This window comes from Eubalaena glacialis, chromosome 13 (assembly GCF_028564815.1).
Source record: "Eubalaena glacialis isolate mEubGla1 chromosome 13, mEubGla1.1.hap2.+ XY, whole genome shotgun sequence".
NCBI classification, from domain to species: Eukaryota; Metazoa; Chordata; class Mammalia; order Artiodactyla; family Balaenidae; genus Eubalaena; species Eubalaena glacialis.
In genome coordinates this window covers 25,066,172-25,086,006 of record NC_083728.1, presented here as the reverse complement: position 1 = coordinate 25,086,006, position 19,835 = coordinate 25,066,172, and the positions used below count along the sequence as shown (strand labels likewise).

The 19,835-nt window shown below is 40.7% G+C and overlaps 1 protein-coding gene across 6 annotated transcripts in view; it reads right to left on the bottom strand.

The window, feature by feature from the left end:
- Positions 1-19,835, bottom strand: part of NCOA6 (nuclear receptor coactivator 6) — a 97,823-nt gene that overhangs the window by 9,746 nt on the left and 68,242 nt on the right. For 5 of the 6 annotated variants that reach the window (XM_061208053.1, XM_061208054.1, XM_061208056.1 and 2 more), the window contains exons 8-12: positions 17,253-18,369; positions 14,590-14,711; positions 8,477-11,431; positions 5,447-5,515; positions 2,511-2,547 (exon numbers count right to left, since the gene is read on the bottom strand). In XM_061208053.1, the coding sequence (XP_061064036.1) occupies positions 2,511-2,547; positions 5,447-5,515; positions 8,477-11,431; positions 14,590-14,711; positions 17,253-18,369 (4,300 nt within the window). Of the gene's footprint in view, positions 1-2,510; positions 2,548-5,446; positions 5,516-8,476; positions 11,432-14,589; positions 14,712-17,252; positions 18,370-19,835 lie in introns of those variants that run through there. The other variant, XR_009703133.1, reaches the window with a different exon arrangement.

The window sequence follows — 19,835 nt, the reverse complement described above, 5'->3', positions numbered from 1 at the left end:
TGCATAAAACGGCACCCTGCCCCACACCCCACACAGAATTATCTCATCCAAACAGTCATAACGCTGAGGCTGAGACACACTGGTGTAATCCTCTGGCTCAGCAATTCCATTTCTAGGTGCCTAAGGAAACAAATCTTTTACAGAGCTAATTACACACAAGGATGCCAAAGCATTTTATTCATATTAATGAAGATAGAAGACCTAAATGCTTAACAGTGATAGTACATTAGTTAAATAAACCATGGCACATCCAAATGGAGTCATGAAAAAAATCATGCTGTAGAAGGTTATTTAATGATAAAAACCATCCATAGTACATTATTGTGGGGAAAAAAACAGCTACCAACATTATGAATAGTATACTCTCATTTTCATTATAATATATATTGAGTATATATGTAACCACATATGAATGAATGGGTGTGAGGTATATATATGTGTATATATATGTGTATATAATACTATATATCTAATACATAATGTTAGATCTATAGATAAACACTATAGTATATATATATAGAACACTGGAGTGTTTTAACTCTATCTGTATATACTCTGTGAAGAGGACTAGAAGAACAACTAAAATATACACAGTGAATACTGCTGAGTTGTAGGAATATTGGCTAACTGGTAATTTTCTTCTTTGTAATTCTCTGATCTGAATTTCAAGTTATCCTCAGTAAACTTTTACTACTTTCATGGTTCAAAAAACTCATGTTAAAATCATTAAAAAAAAAGAGAGAGTTGATTAAATTTACTTGTAAGACATGGAATGGAAACAAAAGTAATGCAATAAAAACAAAACAAAAAACTGGTCAAAGGGGTGCCTCTTCTGGGAAGTCTTCCATGACTTCATTCCCCAAGTGGAGTTGTCTCTTTTGTCTTTTGGGTTCACAGTCTGTGTCTGGCATTCTAGAGCACCCATCAGGCTGTACAGTATGTTTTTAGTGTCTTGTGTCTTCCAATACATTGTAAGCTTCTTAACCATGGCCTGATTGTCAACTATCCCTACCCCTCCATCGTTTACTCCTGACAGAGGACCCTTTGTTAGTGGCACTATGCCTGGGAATTTGGCCACACTGTTCATTACCCTAGCTTTACATCTAACAACTGTCCCACACAAGCCAAGGCAAGTCAAGGAGAGGTGAGACTGGAGCTGGGGTAGAATTGCAAGTCAGGGGGATTTACACATCCTTTTAGAGGTGGTAAGGATGGCTTTCTGGCTAGGAGCCCAGAAAATGGTCAAAGCCTCTGAGGAAGAAGATTCCTAATGGAGCTACCTCTTTCTCCCGGCAAAACAAAAGCCTCAACAATACTGTCCTGGTGTTTATATGGTCAATGATCAGGTAACTTGGGGAACAAACACCCACAAGGTATTTTTGGTCTGATTATCTCTTCTTTCTCTAGCCACATAGTTGGTGTATACTTTGAGATATGCAAACGAATTCAAACGTAAGCCCAATCCAAATAAAACTAGACAGGTAGTAGGAATAGCAATGAATTTGGAGCCAGAAGAACAGGGGTCAAGTCTTACCTATACATTTATTGGCCACGATATTTAACTTTCTCTCTGTTTCAGATTCTTGATCTATAAATCCCCATCTTGTCTGCTGTAATACATTAAGTGTGAGAGCTCTGGAGGCACAAGGCCTGGGTTTGAATCTCAGCTTCACCATTTACTGAATCTGTGGCTTTGGGCAATTTAGTTAACCTCTCTGAGCTTTAGGTTCCTTATCTGTAAGACAGAATTTCCTTTCCTAATAGATACCGTGAAAATTAAATGAGATAATACATCTAGGGAGCTTTTAGCCCAACATATGGCATGGAACAGCATTCAAATAAATGTTGGCTATTATAACCACCTCACAGGGTTGATATGATAATTAAATGAGAAAATGACTGTGAAGCGGTATTACAACCTAAGTTGATGTACAAGTATGATAAATTCTTTAAAATGTTATCTACTACATTCCTACATTAAAAAAGGAATGACTTTTGTAATACGATAATACTTCTCTCCATGGGGCTAAAGAGGTTGAAGCCACAGTTGTATTTCATTTTGTTAGGTTATGTGGGGTAGCACAGTATAAAAGAAAAAGCATGGGTTCTGCGCTCAGACCCCATCTGCCATTCTTTCTCTTGAGGATCAAACAGCTATACTTAGAAGGTGTTGCAAGGACTATTATTAATGACAATGATGGCAACAGCTCCTATATACTGAATGCTTGCTTACTATTTACTCACTATGCTGAGTGCTGAAAATGTTACATCATCCAGTTTTCAAAACAACCACAAAAGGCAGAAACTTAGCCATCAAGTTTTGTTAAAAGAAATGTTACCTCTGAGGGGTTGGTACTCATGACAGCTCCCTACTTCAGCAGGAAAAAAACTGGTACAAAGAGTGAAGGAAAAGGACAAGGTGAGGAAAGGTTTAAAGGTTGAGAAAGATGATACCTTTCAAAGAGGCTTATGCCATATTCATGCTAAGTCTGCAGAAGTGATCATCTTACCTTTGTCCAGAGACTATGGCAGCATTTGCCTCGAGTTCTGTTAAAGATACAAAGGACAGAAATGAGATGTAGGAGCTTCTGGTGTATATGTCCACAGAGAGAAGCTAGGTGCCTATGAGAATTCTGAATGCCTTGTTTAGGCTAACGGGTCTCCATGCGCAGCAGGATCCTCACCCTAATGTGGTATAGAGACAGAGCTGGCATGGACACAACTCAGTTGTCTGGGGCATAAGATACTTACTCAGTCTATTTTTATTTCTACTCCATACTGTGAAGTAATCCTGTTTGGATCAACGTAACTAAATTACATTGCCTGGTTCATATTTCATCGAGCTATTACTATTTTAGTAAAATAATCCTCTTCCTTTCATGTAGAAGAGATTGTTTTCAGTCTTAGAATATCTCTTCCCTCTTGACATATTTTTTTTAAACAGTAATCTTCCAATATGTCTTAAATATCTATTAAGGATGCATTCTCCTCCAAAGGAATTCCTGAGTTTTAGAGAGCAGGCTGCTTTACTCTGAGATATCACCTATACACCCCATTATGTTCCTCTCCTTCTCTACCTCTCAGCAATGCCCTCTAAAAAAGGAAAATCTCTGTCATTTGTCTAGCAGGGTTTTGCTTAAATGAGCATCCTATGGGTTTACCAGGCACTTCTTTATTAGCACCAGCAGGAAAACATCTTCTTCCTCCATTATATGCCTTTAGGTAGTTCCATCTTTTCCAAAAGACCATCCCTGATGCATCAGATAGCAGTCATCTCTCCTGCCTCTGGTCTCCCACAGTCGTTTCCCTGTCCCCCGTTTCAGGGAATTCAAGACCTCAAACTCAGTGTACATGTCTAACCTACCCTACTTATTACACAGTAACCTCCTTGAAGGCAGTGGAGTCAGAGTGCCTGGGTTATTTTGACCTCACTGCTTATTAGCCATGTGACCTTGGGCAAACTGCTTGACCTCTCTGTGCTCAATGTCTCATCTGAAAAATGGCGATAACCACTTTACCCACCTCAAAGTTAAAAAGATTAAATTAAATAACACATATAAAAAACTTAGTACAGCAGCACTTAGTAATAACTCAGTATTAGCTATTATTAGTATTGCTATGATGCTCATGTTGATGCAGCCTTCACGTAAGGAGGCTGTCCTACTCTGCCTTCAATGAAAGATGCTGGCAGAAGAGAATCCATGCTTCTCATTTGTTATTTAGCTCCCCATATCTAACCCATAAAACCTGGAACCCCCTCCACAAGAAATAGATACCAACTCACTGAGTCTCTGCTGCCTTGTTGGCTCTGCTGGAGCAAAGAAACTCAGGAAATGTGTGCTCAAAAATAAAAATGGCTCAAGTCAAAAGAGGTTTACTACAAAAAATTTTGGTTAGTTTGCTCTTCTGAAACAAAATTCAATGCTTTTGACAATTTTAACACTATCACAGCTAATTCGTTTAAGTGGAGATCAAAGGGGTTTTGGTGAAGGCAATTATTGGTCTAGGCAGTATTTTAAGGAGATTCATTTGAGCCAAACTTTTAAAAGGAACAAGATTCTTCAGCAAATTACTCTGAGAAGGAGGACATATGATACGGTAAAGTCCATCTTCTGGAGAAAAGAGTTGGGGCAGGAGATGGAATTCCCTTCCCCTTTCTAGTTGCTCCTTTTCTCATCAAAAATGAGTTTTACTATCTAATTCCTTCTCTGAAGAATTTGTTCCATTTCTACCCTTCTCAGGTATCATGTGGGTAGTTGGTAGCAAATGAATCTGGGTGGCTAAAATGTTTTTTGCTCATCCATTTTTTCAGAGGCCTGGTTTTACCCAAAGAATGTACAACAGAAAGTCCTATCCATCATATAGGACATGGCACCATGAAGCAGGTTTTAAAATAATCACAACTTTTACCTTACTTTTTTAAAAAATATTTTTTATTTTATTTTATTTATTTTTAATTTTTTTTGGCTGCCCCGTGCAGCTTGTGGGATTTTAGTTCCCCGACCAGGGATTGAACCTGGGCCCTCGGCAGTGAGAGCACAGAGTCCTGACCACTGGACTGCCAGGGAATTCCCAACTTTTACCTTACTTTTACTGACTTAGATTCAAAATTAAACTTTTTTTTTTTTTTAATTTTGTCAAGTGTGTGAACTGTATTGTCAGCGAGACTCTAACCTCCTTGTGGAAAGCAGTCATACTTCTTTTTTTGTGTGGGGGGGTGGTATCCGTCAATAACCTACAATGACGAAGAGCCAGGTAAGACTAAACTGTAACAAATCTATAATCTTTATCTGCTTTGGCAGTCTAATCTTGACGGCTGTTATTGCCATCAAGATCCTCATGCATTCAGAGCTGACCCAGCATTTCACAGTAGTTATTTGTCAGATTACCATGGGCTCCACCTTCCAGAAACACCATCCCTAGTGCTATTTACAATATCTTGGTCATGGGAAGAAACTTAACGCCATCCAGACATGACTGAAATGACTCTGATTCCCTGGAGGAATGGCTACCTCACTGCAGCAGAGGTTTTCGGAACAAGCCTCCACTCCTGTCATGATAATACAATTACTATCTTAATGCAGTAATGCCTCCCACCCCAGTGAGTTACCGTATGCCAATCAGTCAGCTGCCAGCTATGGGTGCCAGGGTCATGGAACAGGGAAAACTCTGCAATGGAAACCACCCACGGCTTGGTGGCAGACAATGGGCACTGAGATGTCCTTCTTGAGTTCCCTGGCTGACATGAGGAATGCGTCAGAGAGCAAGCTGGTCAGGGGAAAAATAACTTCAAATAGTACTGCATAAGCTCTGCCACTCAACCGAAGTCTGCTCTGAAGCAAATAGGTAAGATAGTTTCAGCCATTTCCTGGCACACTGAGGACAGCAGTGGTTCCTTCACATGTAACCTATTCCACTCAAGAAATTTTTCCAAGGTGGGCCTTACCTGGTCTGGGAACAGACCCCTGCAGTGCTGTGGCTGGAGTTTCCTTTGGGACTAAACTCTGTGAAGGGGCTAAGGCAAGGAAAAAAAAAAAAAAAAAGAAAAGAAACAGGCCTTTAACATTCTTTTCTAAACAAAGCAGAAAGCATTGACTGAATCAAGGGCTAAGTAACTGCTGAAATACACATATTCTTAGAAAGCAGTACTTGAAGTTAGTTAACTTCAAGAAAGCACAGTACATTCCAAAACTTGCTTAAAAAATTAACTACCTTAACACTCAGTAACAAAGACTAACGCTAGGGGAGTCTGTTTTTCCTTTTAGTATGTGCAAAGATCAAGGAAGGATATGGCCATGAGGACAACAGCACCCATAATTTTTGTTTTGTTTTTTTTGGTCTAAAAAACCCAAAAACATACTTTAGTAGGCAACCCAAACCACTTTCAGAAGGACAATTATACCATTCAACCTTAGCATTTAAAAAATTGTCTCAACCCTCTAAAGACTATATTCCTTGAGACCCGAAATGAATCATATATTGTGTACTTTTCTATAGCACCTGGCAAGTGTGATGGGCATAAAGCAGGTATTCAATTCATATTTAATGAATCAAATCAATTTGATATGTTATCTACTTATCTAACAATTACCAAGAACTTACTAGGGGCAAGGCTCTGTGCCAGGCACCCTTAGAGACCAAATTCCATTCTTCTTGCCCATCAGGAACTCAGTCTAGTATTAAAGATATACACAAGTGGTACTCTGGAGTGAACTGTGATGTTATATGAAGCAGATTCATAAAGTATAAAGTACTATGGGAGTCCAAAGCAAGGGAAATCAATTCTAGATTGAGAAATCTGAAGGTACACTAAAGGGAGAAACATCAGAATTAGGCTTTCAAGGACAGAGAGAACTCAGGCCCTTGAAGAGGAATGGAATAGAATACACAATGTACTCTAGAATTGGAACTTCTGGGATCATACCGTAAAGATTGAAGACACAGATATGCCACAGTCACTCAAGGTTATGTCCTCCCATCTTGACACTCAGTCTAACATCCTAGATAAACTCTACAACAATAAGTTTTACCCTCACGTGGAAATTGTGACTTTTGTAGATTTCTCTCCCTGCTTAGTCAATGATGCATTTGTGTTAAGAATTTATTTTGGATGCTTATCTAATAAAGCTTAAAACTGTACCTTAACTTTTATTTTTTACTCCAGTATTGGTTTCTCACACTTTCAAGGTAAAAGCACAGAAGCCCCTTGTAAAATAATGGAAATAATCTTAACTGAAATTGAGAAGTTTTTTTTCCAACTACTGGTTCATCTCCCTAATGCTCCTATATTTCTCTAGGTTTACACAGGATCCAGATAAAAGTTATTTTCTAACAACTTCATCATTATTCTCTTGGTATCAGAGGGAAAGGTTCCCTGAAAGGAAGTAGAATGGAAACATTTAATAGTGGATAATATATTTAAGTCACACCAGGTTTTTAAAAAATTCTTAGGGCTCACCTACATCAACAGAACTAGAACCAGGAATCTACAGCACCCAGCCCTATGAAGTCTCTGTCTCCTCCAAGGGCAGAGAACTTCTTAAAGGCCTTTATCCCTATCTCTAGTTTTGAAGTGAATAGGCAGAGAAGGGGAATTAACCTTTCCAGGGCTCTGTGTGAGGCAGTGTGCTGGCTTTTACGCTAAGCCCGCTCAATGAATCGTTGTATAAATCTTTGTATAAATTCTGGGAGGTAGGAATTACAATCTCCAGTTTACTGGTGAAGTACATGGCTTACAAGAGGTTAAGGGATTTACCCAACTGCAACTGGTACCAGTGGAGCTAGAATTTGAACTCTGATCCTACCAGAAGCTTGTGTTCGTTCTGCCCCTCCTCCTGCCCCTCGAAGCATTTTAGCTGCATAAACAGATAGGCGCTATTGGCTGGCCTAGGATACAGCAAAGGTCCTTTGAGCTTTGGCAGTGTTTGACTGATTCCACTCTGGGGAAATAGAGCTCCTGTAACACTTAAGCCTCATAGAAGGAGGAATATTATGTAGGTGGTGGGGGGGTGCGGGGGGAGATGCCAAGGGAAGGAGGGGAGATGTAAGGACATCTACGTTTCCATCATTAGCCCACCTTACCAGTACATAGGAAATAATCTGAACTAGAAATACATGAATGGAATGGTCTAATTTTCAAAGAGATTACATCAAAAAGAAACTGGTCATAAGAATTCTTTACCTATTATTGAATGATTACTATATTCTAGCCCTGTGCTAAAAATGTTATATACATTATCTCATTGAATTCTTACAACTACTATTGTCCCCATTTTACAAAGGAGGAAACTAAAGTTTGGAGTAACTTAGTCAAGTAACTTGCCTAAGCCCAAACAGCTGGTAAATGCTGGCACCAACCTAAGCCTATCTCTCAACCACTTTGCTCCTCCCATGTCTATTACCATGAAAGCTGGTTTTCTGGAAAGCTCTCCCCTGGAGTAGCCAGTCAGAAGGGAAGAGTCCCTGGGATAGAGTACAATGAGGAAGGGGCTATGAGAAACCTGCTCTGAACAGTTGAGAGCAAGTCTTTACCACAGTAAGGAGACCCTGCAGAAACTGCTGTTTACCCTTAAGGGACATGGTTAAACTGGAGGCTCACAGTATAGACTTGGAATGAATACTGAACTCTGACCTTCAATCTTCTCACCCACAGAATGGGGTTAGGGCTACCTGACATGGTTAGTATGAAGATGATGTAACATAGGTGAAAATGCTTCTTTGTAAAATGAAAAATTTTATGTAAATAAAAGGTATATGATTATTTCAGGAGCTGAGAGAGAACCATATTAATGAATGTAAACAACGTGGGATTTTAAAAGGAAAGTATTATTTCCCAGCGTACTTCAAATAAATGAAACCATCACTATTGCCATTTAGCCCATTCTTCTTCCTCCAAGTAGAAAAGGAGTCATGCTTTCTCTTGTGGGATAGGTCATCAAAAATTGACACGAGATGATGCCAGGCGCCAAGTACATACCTATGCTGGGTAGAAGCTCTGGATGAGATCCCACCTTCTCCTCCACTAGGCCACCTGCAAGTGGCTCAGATGCTATGCCAATATGATTGTTTTTTGTGGTCGGCGCCGCGGAGATGAGCTCAGAGGGTACCAGAGTGGTTACTATTGAGCGTACATTGGTGGGGAGAGTACTGCCAGGTAAGCTGGGTCCTGCTGAGGCGGAGCCTGGGCCCACAGGGCTAGAGGTCATTTTTAGCAGAGTGGGTGCTGGGGGTGTTGGGGTTTTACTGTCCAGCTCTGTGGATAACTGCTCTGTTCCCATGAGCCCTGGAGCTGTGGTCTCTAGCCCTTGGCCTTCAGTTTCTCCATCTGCACCATATTGTTCTTCCCCTTTCTCAAGAGAGCCTGTAACTTTTTTACACGCCTTGGTCAGCAAAATCTGGCCGATTTTGTCCACTTTTCCTTTGCCCTTACTAGATGAGACTGGGCTTCGCCGGTTGACAGAGGAGCCTGGACTATTGGTCAAAAGGGGAGAAACCACTGTGGTTGACTGTGAAGAGGGCAGAGTGCTCTGATCTGCTGAGGTGCTCACCTGAGGACTAGTCTCCTCTGGATTCAGTTCTTTTACTTGCTGGACAGGGGGATGAGGAGGGACAACTGGAGAAGTTGTACAAGGTGGGGAAGGAAGCTGAACAGGGGTGGCTCGTGAGTTAAGGACCAAGGGTCGACTTGTCTGTATGTTTGCAGCAGGACTACTGGAGGGGGCATTAGGCAGTACAGGAGCAGAAGAAAATTTTATATTCTGAGGTATGTGTAAAGGGCCAACGACTGCAACAGAGGGAGGCATCAAGCCAGAGTTGGTTGTCAGTGGGGTTGCAGGAATTGTGCTTGGCTGTGATCCTTTCATAACCTGAATTATTGAGGATGAATTGATAAAGACAGGTGTAATGAACTGAGGCCGGGCATTTGACTGAGCAGCTGACTGTCCCTCAGAAACCATAACCTTGCTACCCACATTGGGCATTGTGACAACTGTTGACATTAATGCAGACTGCAGGTGAGTTGGCAGAGCTGCTGATGTGTTAGCTGAAGTTGTGATGGGATTGGAAGTTACAAAAACAGTTATCTGATTTGGGGGCAAAGGAGTGGAAATGGAGGAAGAGCTGACAGGTCTTGACATTACTTGAGGGATGCTTGGTGCAACATTAGAACTGACCTCACTCAATTCTGGATGCACAAGGGTTGAACACGGCTCGTTACTGTGAGGTAAATTTAGGGAATTAGAGGGTTCTTTAGGAGACGAATCCTGCAGTGTGGGAATGACAGATGCTTTTTTCAGGTCCTCTCCAGAAACTACTGGAGGTGTTACTTCCAGATCTGTAAGCCCAGGGGGTTTAATGGTCACATTAGGAGCTCCAGAGTTGTCAAGAAGTTGACTTAACGATGTTGGTGCTTCCCTCATAGCAGGAGACACCAAATTTTTGTTCTCTTCGACACTGGGAAGTTTGTTAGTATCCGAAGGTTGCCCATCCTTTTTGGATTGATCTTCAGGGACCATTTTAACTTCTTGGGCAGGGACTGCTTTTAGCTCGTTTACCTGCTCCTTCCTACCCTGGGAATTCTGGCAATCGCTGTCCTGAGGCATAGTCAAGCTCTCCTTGTTATCCTCAAGAACACCCCCTATTGCAGCCACAGGAATGGTAGGATTCTGAGGATTCAGCCCGCTGTTGTTAGGGAAGCTCCCAGGTACGGGGGGATTGGCCAAAGGAGTAGGACTGACCAATACGTTTCTTGGCAACTCCACATTTTGCAACAAGGTTGCATTTGTTTGAGAGGCAAGAGTAAGTTTAGGGGCTTTTGAATTTTGTCTCCCTGGACTTGGGGTGGTTTTCCTACTTGACCCAGGACTAGACCTGCGACTGTTGCTTGGACTTGCCCGTTTTGTTGCTCCAGAATTAGACTGCTTTCCAGAATTCACCACCACAGAATCTAATTTGTGAGTCTGTGGGGCAGCAAAATTGGAAGGATTATTCATGGTAAGATTTGAAGGTGCTTGTCCGATCGCCTTCAAAGTTGTTGGATTTAGGCCCTGTTGATCAAAGCCTCTGTTTAAATTTGGCCTGGGAGGTAAAGGAATATTAATCTGTGGGGGGAAGAGTCCTGCTATGGAGGCATTGAGTCTTTCTGGTGATAGACTGATTTCTGAAGGTTCTGTGCTGGGAGGGCGGTTGTTGGGTGTCTGAGGATAATAGGGTCTGGGGCTGGCTCTGTTTGGTGTTTTAGGCCTAGATGTTTGGGTTGGGGCAGCCACATTTGCAAAGTGGTGGCCGTGAGAGCTGGGCAGGGAATTTACAGGAGGCTGCTGGGGAGTTGCACCTTGAGTTGTTGCAAGGGGTGATGGTCCAGGTTTTGGCCCTGTCATCATTAACTGATTCTGGGAAACCACTAAATGTGAAGGCATGTTATTTGGGCCTCCTGAGACAGATGGTACTTCACTGCCACTTGCTTCAGGGAGTGAGGACATCTCTCCCAGTGGTGAGCTGGAAGGATTCTGGGGGTTCTCCTGGTACACCATTTTCCTTGAATTGCTTCCCAAAGGAGTATTCACAGGCATTGGCATTCTTTGCTTATCAGGTGATGGCGGCACGGAGGCAGGTCCTTGCAAACTGACCATGACAGGCACACTGCCACTCTGTTGCATGGGCATTCTCTGGGAGTCTGGATTCAGGGGGCCCCTTGGGGGATGGACGCTCTGGGAGACTGGAAGCCTAACTGATTTGGGGTCCTGCTGCATCATGAGCATCATCATCATTTGCTGCTGCTGCTGCTGCTGAGACTGTGGCTGACTGGGGGGCGGTGGCTGCTGCGGCGGCGGCGGCTGCTGCTGTGGTGGCTGGGGTGGGGGCGCCACATGCTGCATGAGCTGAGGAGGCATCTGCTGAAGTGGCCTCTGTTCAACTGGTTGAGAAGGATAACCTAAAACGAGCCCCCAAAATCAGGGAAGTTAGATTTTCAGCAAGAAAACTTGGCTACCTTTAGAGTATAGCCAAGCAATACTCATCTAGGTTGCACAGACTGTGCACAAACAGCTCAGACGTGCCCGTTCCCAGGGGGGTAGGGGCAGCCCCTCATTCTCTGACATAAGCAAAGAGGCACACTGCTTAAGGAAGCAAAAAGCAAAGCATCAAGAACCTGGAGCTCCTCAGTCTTCAGGGTTTGAATGAGGCATCACTGCACTAAGACTCTAATAGACACTGTGCTATGCACTGAAACTGGCCAAGTCTATACCAGCCAAACATTCAGATGACACGAGAAAAACTCCATCAACAGCAAACAGCTGACCGCCCAGCACTGGGGTCTCATGCAAGCATAGTAAATATTTCATTGTACTTGTGAATGAAGCATTTAAGAGTCACTTTTTTTCTGTTAGCACAGATTAATTTTTTTAAGACTTGGTTTTGTTGAAAATGCCAGCATTGAAGATAGCCTTTTTATTCTTTCAACAGAAGTAAAATATAAAATTCTAGGATTCAATTCCTTAAGGAAGAGGGATTTAAAATTACTCCAATCCATTGGCTTCACACACCATGCTGCATCCTTCAGGCTCAATTCTTTGGGAAACCCAATGAATTAAACTGCCCCTCCGACATAAATCAGTTCAATAAATAGTAGGAGCTAATAGAAGCTGATACACACATTGAAAATAAAATGAGGGCACTGAAGTTCTTTTTACGAATATTAATTTCTGTTTACTTTCTTACATGTAAAACTTTATTTGGAGAAATATTTTCTATGAATCCATAATTGAAGAATAAGCAAGAAGCACAGCCCTCAGGAATAAAAAATAATTTCAGGAAAAGAACTCTGAGGGACAATGCCTTATAGATTTCTAGAAGTCAACATCTCAAATGATTCTTTCTTTTGTGAAGATTTTATTTGGCATTTTAGAACCAAAACCTTACACAATCAGCAGAAAGGATGGAAAGATCATTAACCAAGAATAAAGGTTGTTCAGTGGGGAAAAGCGGGCATATAACTGGGATAAATACAATTTCACAAACTAGATTTATTTCACTGTTGCATGAAAAATACATTAGGAAAGTTTTATGAAGGTACAGGCATAAGGACAGCTGGCCCTGGCAGTCAGAAGAAGTGTTGGCTCAAGATTTTCACAGAGCAGCTATCAAATGCTGCTGCCACAGGGTCACACCCTGTGTTTAATAGCTAATCAATGTCTTCTAGCCAATGATAGACATGGCACCAATGAGTACAATGTGCAGAATGCAGTTTTGAAGTTTCTTTTTAATCCTTTTTTGTTTTAGGCCCAACTAACCTCTTTACATTTATAAAGCCAACAACATATGGCATTTCTATAGGTTTAACTCAGGTTCCCATGTTAAGAACTGTAATTTCTGTAGAAGCCTTGATGTCAGGGCTATGATGCAAATGCCTTTTTCTTTAAAATTAGGCCACCAGACAGCATAGATACCAAAAGACAGCAGCACAGACAATACAGCAGCCTCTCTCGAAAGTAACAGTTAAGGGCATGGCTACTGTAAAGGTTCCAGAAGCTGGAGGCAGCAGTCCAAAGGGCATTAATGATAAGATAGATTGGGGTTGTTGTGACAGAATGGTGGAGAGGGAAAGCCAGGACACACACACGTGCATATAACATAATCAAAAACCAAGTTTATTAATCAAGGGATGAAAATTCATATGCCTTTAGGGGCCAGACCGGTAATGAAGAAGAGAAGTGGGCTGGTATAAGACAGCAGTAGTTCTGTGGACAAAGCCAAACTGCAGAGCTGATGCTCTATCTAAAGGCATTTAAATTCAGGTTTCTGTTTGGTTTAGGATGCTGCATGACAATTCAAACATATCATAGGCTAAATTCAGCCTACAGGCTCCCAGTTTGCAAACTGTAGAAAGGAAGCAATAATGTGTGTGAGAACCCCTGCGATTTAATAGAAGAATTCAGATGTATCTGAGGGAAGAAGGCACCTTCCTGTTCATAATGCCTCTGGACCACCACCAAAGACTGGTGACCTCCCAGCCTCAATTGTGCTGCTGTAACTCACTGATGGGAAGTGTGGTGTGCCAAAACAATTTGTAATAAGTAACACAAAGTATTGACATCATAATGAATTCACTTTTTTTTTTGATTCACTTTTAAAATACATAAATTAAGGGTGGACTAAAGTTTATCCCTAAAATAACATCACTTACACTTACATGCCAAAAAAGGAGGTGGAGGAACTAGAAAGGAAGAAACAAAACATAATCCTTTGTATACACATGGAAGTGTGGCCTAAAAGTGACAGGCTTGTGTGTCTTCAACTGTGTCACAGGGGAATAAAGTTACAAATCACTGCTCAGGCCAAGAGGAACCAGGTATAGAGACACTGTGGCAGCTGGCCTTGGTTCTATAATACCTAGGTTAGAATGAACGAATTTTAGGAGACTTTTTCCTTTTCAACATAATTTTCAACATTTAGAGGATGATATTATTTTATAATCAGAGGAGTATACAACACAGAGGGCTTCAACAATATTGGTCCTATTTATTATTAACCTGGGTAGGAAGTACATGAGTGTCTGTTTTATTACTCTTTACATATTTTTTATGTTTAAAGATTCATAATAAAAGTTCTATTTAAAAAATCTTATTTTAAACCCTGGTAGTTCTCTGCTTTGAGAAAGCCCCAGTAGGAAAGGCTGCAGGAAAGGCAGGCAAGCAGGATTAGAGTGAAAACATCTTTTCATTTAATATTAATCCATTTTGATGCCAACTAGAACCTTGATATTGACAAGAATAAAGAGGCACTTGACATTTTAGTCTGATTTTATGAAGACCTAAAATAATGAAGACTAATTTGAGCAAAATACACACACACACACACACACACACACACAAATACATACACACACATGCACACATACATGCCTTCAGAAGTTATATCTGAAATTTTTTTACTTAATATCAAGGCACAGTTTCCAAATACTAGACACATTAAACCACCAAAGTAGCCTAGTTAGTAGACAAAATAAAATACTATTGTTTCCTTGAAAAAAAGACTTATAATGCTGTAAATAAATGATGACAAGCATATAAACTTTAGTTAACATTTTATCACCTGGTGGTCGGTTTGAAAATTCTGGCAGTTTAGGGCCTGAGTTGTCCAAGTTAATTCCTTGTTCTCCAGGCAATGGCTGCTGATCAGCCTCCTCCAGACCAGCTGGGCGAGTATCTGGGGTGCTAAAAGATAAATTACACATTTGAGAGTAAGTTGTATAGTTTATACACAAAACTAAGCTTAACCCCTCCCCTGTTTCTGAAGAAATCTATTTGCATTATCATTCTTAGCATTATTTACATCTCTCTAGTCTGATGAAGTATTCAATATTTGGCATAAAAAATCTGCCAATTTCATTAAATGTTAAAATCCACTTAATTTAATAACATGGCTATTTACTCAAAGTGTTTTCTACAAATTTCTGATATAATGATTTTCATGTAATCATCCATCCCTTAGATGTTTTAAGGGATCATAGTTTGGGTTATCAATATTATAAAGTACTGTGCCTATGAAACCACATTATCTTTAGGGTAGCTATCAAATTCAACCAGGGAGTCCAGATTATTTCTTTTTTTGTGAATATTGCAGTGGTGGCTCCAACAATTCATAACACCTTGCAAGAAGCTGTAGATTGGCTAATGAAAATGGTATTCAGAGAACAAAGAAAGCCAGAGAATAGCAGGACAAAGCTAATTAATTTTGTTGCAGAATGTGTATTTATTTAAGACATCCCCATTGGCTTTGGGATGCTTTCATTTTTACCTGGGTGAACCTTGGAATTTTTAGTGGGGAAGAAAAAAACGTTACTTACTAACACCCACATTCCCAAAGAACCAGAGTGCTCACAGCCCTCATTTTGTTTTTAATCTTACTCTTAGCTGTACTTTTCTTTTCTACCTTTTGTTTCCCTTTGCCCTGATATTGGTCGCCCACTTTTAGACAGTATTTTACCTCACTGTACTCTGTGTAGTTTCATTACCTTAAATCCATTTTAAAAGCCCTAGCACATGGGAATTCAGAACCTGAAGCAGGTCCTGAGCACATGCAGATGCCTATATCAATTTGCTTCTTATATGACTTCTCTCTCACTTCAAATTATAGGCAAGGATTCTGCAGTATCCTTTACTTTCAAAGAACTGTATTGCTAAAAAAAATATCTCCGATACCTGGTCCAGTTACCTCATGTTATGGATGAAAAAACAAAGGCCCACAGAGGTGTTAGAAAACAGGTCCAAGGTTCCACAGTAAGCTAGTGGTAGAATTGGGAGCATGCACTCTTACTTTTAACTTATTGTCTCCCTTCCTAGGAGCCTTGATGCTGTATAAGGCCCTTTTCACAATCTGTAGCCCCAACAAGTAAGCAATCTCCCTAAGTGCTGGTGCAGACAGCAAAAATCCATACTAATGGCAACTGAAGAATCCTGCAATTTTACTCCTAGATTACTGGGAGGAATAAATATTGCCACAGAAATGTTATTCCCACACAGGTCAATAGTAGTAAAGAATTTAACTTAGAAAGAGCTATTGGAAAAATCAGATAACCAAACGGGTTATTAATTCTGAATTCAGCAAAAATATAGGTTGTTAATATACAATTACTGAATTTTGATTTATAAGATTCAAGAAAAAAGTGAATATGATATAATATTAGAGTACAACCAAAGAAATATTGTGAGAAGGCTGAGAAAAAGGCAGTTGGTTTTATTTTGAACATTTCTGTTTCCTTAACTAAAGCTCCCCTATTCTCTTCTATAGTTCTAGCAATTTATTTGAATTAACCTGTTTTACACTCCTCAGTCACTATTTTCTGGTAATAAATGTCTCTGAATTTCAGTTTTATAATTAAAGGCAGAAAATCTAGTTTAATCAATATTCCTTTTGGAAACATTTTATCAAGGCCAAAAATATGACTTAAATTAATGCTTAGCTTCAGGAAATGTAATATAAATTAATTGCCCTTCCTGCTGTAATCTTGCAAAAGAACTCACCTTTACAAAAAGGGTTAACTGATTTAAAAGGTCCAATCATCTTAGCATGAGATTTTAAGCTGCTGCTGATGATAAAGAGCCTTTAAAGGAAAGGCACCTGTACAAAAAGCCGTTTCTATTTGAGAGACAGAAGGGAGTCTCCATAAACGGTTTTCATTTCCAAAACACATACAGCCTTTCTGGTTCCCCAACAGTCATTATAAACCTGACATGCTTTGTGGAGTTGCAGTGTGGCAGCACTGGCTACCTTTCAGGCTCTGAATGCCACAACCCCCCCGAGACTACAGACTTAAGAGACATATATCAGTTGACTGCAATGTATGAACCTTGTTTGGCTCCGTATTTGAACAAACTGTAAAAAAACTTAATTTGAGATAATCAGGGAAATGTGGACACTGTCTGGAAATGTGAGAATATGAAGGAAGTATTAGTTTTTCCAGGTGTGCTAATGGTATTGTGTGGTCATAAAAAACACAAAACAAAGACAAAAACCTGTCCTTATTTTTCAGAGGTACATACTGAAATATTTAAAGTGAACTTGCTTTAAAATAACCAAGAGGATAATGGGGAGAGCATGGATGAAGGCAAGATGGATTATGAGCTGATAATTTGAAGCAGGGGTAATTTCATTATACTATTCTTATTTTATACATGTTTAAAATTTTCCATCAAAAAAAGTTGTTCACATAGAAATAAATGAGTAAGATTTTAGGCAAAACTATCACAACCTACTTTAGATCCTGCTGACTATTTTTCTTCTTCCGAGGGGGTTTCTTCTTCTTCGGTTTATTTGCGTTGGTATTATTTTGCTTATTGTTTACCCCAAAATGGCCTGCAGAGATATCACTCTGCAATAAGTTGACCAACAATGGGCTTGTTAGCGTGACATCCTTATTGACCGGGAAGCCTGGATTCTGACCACAGGACATCTGATTTCCATTGGGTGCTCCACTGAAAGGTGCATTGAAAGGCATCCCATGGCCTGAGAAGTGGTTTCCCGAGGCACTGTTTCCCTGCATGGCCTGCACGTGGGGGGGGACCATGTTGCTTTGTTGCATGCTAACGTCAGGCATCATCTGAGACAAGCTGACATCGTTATTTGCTGTAGTAGCAGGATCGCCATGCGGCTGGGCCATATGTGGGCTGGGCCCTGGTGGCCTCAAGACCTGCCCCTGAATCCCCATAACCTGAGATGGACTGTTGTTCACGGGCCCTTGCTGGGGCAGCATCTGTCCTGACATCTGTCCCGTAAACTGCACCATGTTTCCTTGCATGTTTGGAGTTGGTCCCCTCATTATCTGTGCTGGTCCCGACATGACATTAGATTGGTTCTGAGTGTTAAACTGTTGCTTATTCCCCTGCATCTGATTGGTCATAATCTGCTCTATCATTGGGTTCTGTTGAAGCAAAACTTGCCCCTGAGGCCCCATCATCTGGTTATGTGGTGCCATCATTTGTGGGCCCTGCTGGGGAAGCATCTGCTTGGGTGGGGTCATCCTCTGGGGCGAGGGTCCAAGATTTTGGCTCTGAGGATTCACCATCATCTGACCCTGCGGCATAAGCTGGGCCCTTGAAAGGATCATAGGGTTCTGAGGGTTCAAGGTTCCTTGTTGCTGGACCATCTGGCCCTGGGAGGGCACGATCTGCTGGTGCATGCTCATCAGCTGAGATGGTGGGCCCTGCTGGGGCTGGCCTTGCATGTTGCCCAGGTTCACCTGAGGAACCCCAGAACTACCAGCCTGTTGGTTGTTCATGTTGCCATGAATTCCCATGAGGCTGGGCTGCATCATATTTGGTGGCCCGTGGGACACCTGCATCTGGTTTTGAGGAGGACCAGCTCCTTGACCACCTTTAAAAAAAAAAAGGCACAGTTTCAGAAAGTAATACTATTATCTTGTTGGTATTAAGATTCTCAAATTACCTTATTAGAAAAACACAACTCACCCATATCCACTGACCAACATAAACAAATGTGCTGTGCTTAACATACTTCTGTGAGTTTTCCATAGTATGGATATGTGACTGTGGCGTATATTCTCAGTGACCATACAACAGAGAAGGAGAAACCGTTTCTTTACTCCTATTTGGTAACTTAAAGATAACATTTTGAAGATCAATAAAGTTTATTTTCTCTTAGATTAAACAAAGAGAAAGGCAGCATCTCATTATTTAAAAATGATGTGCAGCCACCTTAAAATGAAGAACATTTATGAAAAGCACTGTAGGCTAGTGAAATAAGCTCTGCTTTAGATGAGTCAGGAAACAAAAAATGTGATGTAGTGCTTAAGAAAACTTCAGCAAAGTTGAGAAGACATTTAAAAATGCTCCTTGGAAAACTAATAATGACTCTCAAAGGTTATGCATGTGATATCTGGATTGATATCTGGATGCTGCACTGTAAAGAAAAGAACAGCTAATACTTCTTAAAGACAGGTCTCCTCTGCCCCAATGTGGTAAAAATTATTTAATCTTGATCTGGAAGCTGAGCCTCTGGTGGAACTAACAGACAATTCAGAAGCTGCAGACAGAGGACAGTCAACAAAGCATGTTAAAACTTCAGTGACCCTCCCCTGTGGCAGTCCCTGGTGGACCACATGGGACATGTTTTATTCTTCTAAATTATTTCTAATTCAGACAAAGAACACTGCCTGGCTTGCTGCAGTGTTTACTTATTGTTGGGTCTTTGGGACTTTCCTATAACTGCTTATATTATCTCTCCCTTTTTGTAGAATAACCTTCTAGCTTATTTTATCCCCCCCACTTTTTTTTTTTCATTTTTAAATGGGGACTAAAAAGTGGTAGCCACAATGAAGTTATGAGCCCAGTCCATGCTCCAGCCAGGAGACAGGGAACAAACTGTCCACTGTTCATACAATCCAGATTTTTCCTGAATCCTAAGGAAGATTTTCTAAACTGGCCTTAAACTGAATTCCATGACCACTGTATATACTATATACACTAATATACCAGTGTATATTCATCCAATCAACAATTATCTATTGAGTACCTAATATGTACAAGGCATTTTTGGTACCGAGGTAACATCAATAAACAAGATAGACCAAATCCCTGACCCCTTAGAGTCTAGTTGGCAAGAGTAAAATAACAAAGTATTTTCACAGGAAGAAGTAAAAGCTAACAAGAGCAATAATGTAGGGTAGGAGAAGAGAAAACGACAGACAAGAGTAGAGCTCTCTTAGATGGGATAAACAGAGAAATCAAAACAATATGTGCATGTGGGAGGAAGGCACCATAGAAAAATATATCAATAAAAGAGTTGTGCTTATGTGGAGGAATTATGAATGATTTTATCAC